The 5,167-nt window shown below is 45.6% G+C and overlaps 1 protein-coding gene across 2 annotated transcripts in view; it reads left to right on the plus strand.

Annotated features, from left to right (window-relative positions):
• SARC_02806 overlaps positions 1-4,966 on the plus strand; it is a 6,007-nt gene extending 1,041 nt beyond the window's left edge. The window contains exons 2-8 of one of the 2 annotated variants that reach the window (XM_014303412.1): positions 446-530; positions 1,050-1,122; positions 1,345-1,805; positions 2,131-2,406; positions 2,790-2,986; positions 3,220-3,742; positions 4,342-4,966. In XM_014303412.1, coding sequence (XP_014158887.1) covers positions 468-530; positions 1,050-1,122; positions 1,345-1,805; positions 2,131-2,406; positions 2,790-2,986; positions 3,220-3,742; positions 4,342-4,623 — 1,875 coding nt within the window. In that variant the 5' untranslated portion in view covers positions 446-467 and the 3' untranslated portion in view covers positions 4,624-4,966. Of the gene's footprint in view, positions 1-2; positions 531-1,049; positions 1,123-1,344; positions 1,806-2,130; positions 2,407-2,789; positions 2,987-3,219; positions 3,743-4,341 lie in introns of those variants that run through there. The other variant, XM_014303413.1, reaches the window with a different exon arrangement.
• The last annotated feature ends 201 nt before the right edge of the window (positions 4,967-5,167 follow it).

A 5,167-nucleotide genomic window follows, 5' to 3' on the forward strand; every position in this document is an offset into this window, starting at 1 on the left:
TATTATATGTATACTTATATATATACACAAATATGTATGTATGTATACATGTATGTATATATTTATATATATGTGTGTGTGTGTTTGTGTGTATGTGTACGTGCGTGTGTGCGTGCGTGTGCATGTGTGTATGTATATATGTATATTTATGTGTGCGTGCACATGTGCGTGTGTGTGCGTGTGGACTCTGTGTCTGTGTTTGTGTTTGTGTTTGTGTAAATATGGATGCATATACGTGTTTGTCTATGAAGCTTCGGTTCAATTTGACCTTCAATGCCTTCAATGTCGACGCCCTCGTGTCAACTTGACACTGTTTTTGTTTTGTGGCGGATGTAAAACAGCACATGATGTCCCGTCGAATCATTCAACCTTTTCCAATCAACTCTACAATTCATCGGAATTACAGCAAAGGATTGATTCTTTTTCCGTTTACTTACCTACGCAGTCAGGTAGCAGGACGAGTGTTCATGACGGAAGATATTCCTAAAGCCGCTACCCCGGTGGCCTCGGCGCCAGACAGGATGGCACCGGTATGTGTTTCTGTATGTGTTATTATGTGTTTTTAATTTTCGTGTCGTGCAAACTAAAACCATGATGGTGAAAAAATGTATGCTCATAGGGGATATCAATGTGTATCTGCGTAGTTGTGTGCTGCTTATGGATTGCCTATCGAGATATCATCCGTTTCGATAGAATAGGACCTATAACACGTACACATCCAGTGCGTATTTCTCTGTTCGAGTTTCATTGTGCAAAACATGTAGGATTGATTCGTGACAAGAATGTAGCTTTACGTATGTTAAGATTGTGGGTTATCATCGGCTTGGGATAAGATCACGAGATAGATAGCTGGTTCAAAATGAGAAAATGGTATCAGTCGAAACAAAGTTCGTGTATTGCGAGCTGGTCAACCTCATGCACGACGCGCTTATTCATATTATTCCATATTCGGGAGCACACTGAGCTGTATTCTTATCGTCTTCCCCTTATTATGTGTGTAACTACCACATGTATTTAATCTGACGACTTTCCACTCATCCCCTTTGCAGGCGCAGATCGCAGCAGACACATCCGCCCACGATACAAATAGTACAACCACAGCGAATGAGAAGAGTACAAAAGGTATAGCGCACGCACAACTTTAATACCTGGAGCGTGCATTGGCGAGGATCAATCACGAATCTAAAGTGGTTTAATTAGTAGGACTTCAATGTCAACCTTATTTACTTCTTCTGCGAGGACCTTGTGTTATAAGCACGATCGCATTCTAACGTAAAGATGTGATGTACCGAACTAATCCGCTCTATATTTAACATTACTGAATTACCATCATCGTCTCTACAGGTAAACCGCAAAGTATTGGAACCCCTTCGATGTCACCCAAACCCCAACAACAACAACACCAACAACAAAATCAACGGAGTGGCAAGAACACCCCTAAGTCGCAGAATTCAAATGGTCGATCATCAAACAACAAGAATAAGAAGAACAGGCAAGAACAAGCACACACACACACCAACCCGCAGCAGGCTAGCACCAGCGGAGCCGCGCAGAATGGGGTGCAGAGTGGGGAGGGGATCAGCAACACGAACATGTACATATCTGGGCTGAGTCCGGCGTTTACAGATCAGGATCTGATTCTCATGTGCAGTAAGTACGGCGACATAGTGAGTGCGAAAGCCATACTGGATCAACAAACGGGGAAGTGCAGGGGATACGGGTTTGTCATGTTTAGCTTGCACGACTGTGCGCGAGAGGCTGTGGATGAGCTGACCAAGCAAGGGATGCAATGCTCGTTTGCGAAGGTGTGTTTTTGGAAGTATAATGAGGGCATGTGTTTGATTTTGCATGGGGTTTTTTATAGAGTAGAGGGGCATGGATGGACGTATGTATGTATTCATGTCTATGTATGTATGCGTACATATATGTATGTATATGTATATATATGTGTGTGTGTGTATGTATATATGTACATGTATATAATGTGTGTGTGTGCGTGTGTATGTTCCAAGTTTCGCGTCATAGTACATAGACAGCAAAACAACGGCCAAGAATTTCATATAACATACCGCATAGTATGTCTTTAAATCACCTCCGCCCCTTTCCCATCTCCACACACACACCACCCAGGAAACATCGGCACGTACAAGCTCCCGCAACGTATCCGATGCACACTACGACGACACCAACCTGTACATGGCTAACATACCCCGCACGTGGATGGAGGAAGACTTATTGCAGATGTTAATGCCCTGGGGTACCGTTATCTCTACCCGTGTGCTTCGAGATAGCGGCGGCCTGAGTCGGGGGGTGGGGTTCTGTCGCATGGAGACACGGGACCAATGCGAGAATATCATCAATAACTTCAACCATATGATCATGCCGGGGTGCATCCAGCCTCTGCAGGTATGCGTGTGTGTGCTGGAGGGGTGTGTTTATTCGTGGGCATGTATGCTGCTGATGGATATACACATTGTGCGACGTTCGCAAGCGCATTTGTTAATTCATTTATTCATTGTGTGTGTATGTGTTCTATATATTCTAAATATTAAAACGTGTAAAATACAAAATTAACAACACAAACGTGGCTGCCATGCTCCGCCATGGAGTGTGCATAAATTTTTGTTTTTGACAAAGTACAGTCTCGCTGAATATTACGGTCTCGTGATATGTGAGAATACATTTCTGCTATAAACATGTTCTGGTTTCATAGTTCTAGTCTGTGTGCATGTACAGTACATATCACCATGCTCCAACTCGGCCTTTCCGTACATCAATCAACCTTACAGATCAGGTACGCAGACTCCACGACTGGAAAGAAGGGCGGGGGAGTGAGGTATGGCTCCTGGGACGGGCAAATGATGGGGACACAGAGTGTGGGGGTTGCTGGAGGCAGGGGCAATCGGAAAGGAAGCTTGGGCAAGAATAGGGGGTCTATAAATGGGGTTGGGTGGAATATGCCAATGCGAATGGTGGATGCTAACGGGTAAGTCTTCGTGTCAAAAGTAAACCCGGGGTTGCGTTGGATGTGGTCGTGAATTTTCAGTTTGTTGTGTTTGTAAGTGCGGAGATCCAGGCAACGTATTTCGCGGTGTGTGATAAAGACGTACACGCGGTATGGAAGAGAGATGTCACAAACACAAAATCTGCTCGTTGTGCGTGTCATTGCTTACAACGTTGCTAGCGTTCGACTTATTCGTTTCTCATAACACTTCACAGAATGCTAATCATGCCCCAGATGATGGATCAAAACGGTGTATCGGTCCCTGTGCCTGGTACTGGAGCGAGCGCGTACTATGCACCACATGTACAGCACAGGGGATCCTTACCGAACGTTATGAATGGCCCAGGCGGTCCTATGCCCTTGTATGGAGGTGCAGGGGTCAATACGGGGGGTGCGGGGGGTGTTAATATGGGCCAACCGCAGAGGTACATGCAGACGCCAATGAGTGGAGTCATGGGCATGACTCAACAGCAGCAGCAACAACCAGGCCAAAATCAACAGGCCCAGGCACAACAACACCTACACACAACACAGGCGAGCGGTGTACACACACCTCCAAACACGCCTGGAGAGGGCTGCACGACCAGCCCTACCCATACGGGTCAACTCGTGGACCCCAGCGACAGCTTAGGTGGGATGGGTGCCAATGCTGCTGGGCAATCGGCTTACAGCGCGGGGGACGATGGAGACGCTATCCACCAGATGCAACAGCAGTTTCAGCAAATGAACTTTGGCATGGTATGAGGGTGTGTGTGTGTGTTGGTGCTTGTCATGATATGTGAGCGTGTGCCCGTTCCATGGTTGTGCGTGCAATGTTTTGGTCTGCTTGTGTGTGTGGGTGGGCTGGACTTCGCTATCGACACTTCTATATAGACTAAAGCGGCAGGTGAAGACTGCTGGTTCATTATTGAATTGTTGTGCTAGTGAGCTCCCTCGTGGTTTGTTGAATCATGTGTCCTACAAGTGTAGTATCGCCGTTAAATCAAATATCTACCGGGTTCATCACCAAATGTCAACCAAAGACCTTGTATTATCTATATAGCAGTGTGTACATCTGTAAGCACTGTATATGCAGATGTAGGCGGATGTGATTGCATCCATATATGGATAGTATATATATTTGTATACCTAAATATATGTATGTATACGTATATAATGCTATATATATATATATATATATATTGATGTACATGTATTTATGCATACTTACGTGCGTACGTATATATATATTCGTATTCGTATTCGGATATAAACCACATATTAAATATCATATCACACGGTAAATATATGTTCATATCCTACGACTGCTGAATGCGACTCCCATTGCCATTCCGCAGATGATGCCACAGCACGCCATGGGGATGTACAATGCATACGGGCAGCCCATGTGCATGGTGCCACAGGGCCAACACCATCAAATGCCTGACGGGTGCCGTTTGCAACAACCCGGACAATGGATGGGTGGACCGCACCCGGGGCAACCAGACCAGCTAAACATGGGCCTGACTATGGGTGTGGCCGACGAGACATCTGGGCTAGACCCAGCCGATGGGACTACGCACAGTAATCCAGATGCAGTGGACGAGAGGGGTTCATCCCCTCTGCCGAATGCACAGTGATTGGTACACATGATCTGTGCAGAGGTGCCACACAGCCCGTGATGTGCAAGGCCATGCCTGTGGAGTTATTGGAGCCAGGGTACGTACGAATATCTATGTTCGCAGTAAGGAACCCGAGATGGCGGCAATGAGCAAAGCGATGGAACTGAAATTATCGGCTGTAAAGTGTGAATTGTATTCCGCACTCTGTATGTCCATTCAGTATTGAAGGGGTAAACCCCGGGAATCGACAGAGACAGTGGCGTTTCCTTTTGAAATAAAGAATTTAAGAACCACCCGATACGCGATATGTCTTGATAAGCATTGCAATTATATCTGTGGCATGTGCTGCGTTCATAACAGGAGTTAATTGAACGAAAAATGTGATTTTAAGAAAAAGAGTTAGGATATGCGGGAGAGCGCTGTAAGAAGAACCGCACCGCGTTTCGCTTGATGAGGGATGCATCAGCTATTCGAGTCTCATATGCAAAGCCGAAAGAAAATGAGTAACTATAGATCCTGTACTAGGCATTCTCACTCAACTTACCAGTTGAAATACTATTTA

This window comes from Sphaeroforma arctica (genome assembly GCF_001186125.1).
Source record: "Sphaeroforma arctica JP610 unplaced genomic scaffold supercont1.131, whole genome shotgun sequence".
Taxonomy (NCBI): domain Eukaryota; class Ichthyosporea; order Ichthyophonida; genus Sphaeroforma; species Sphaeroforma arctica.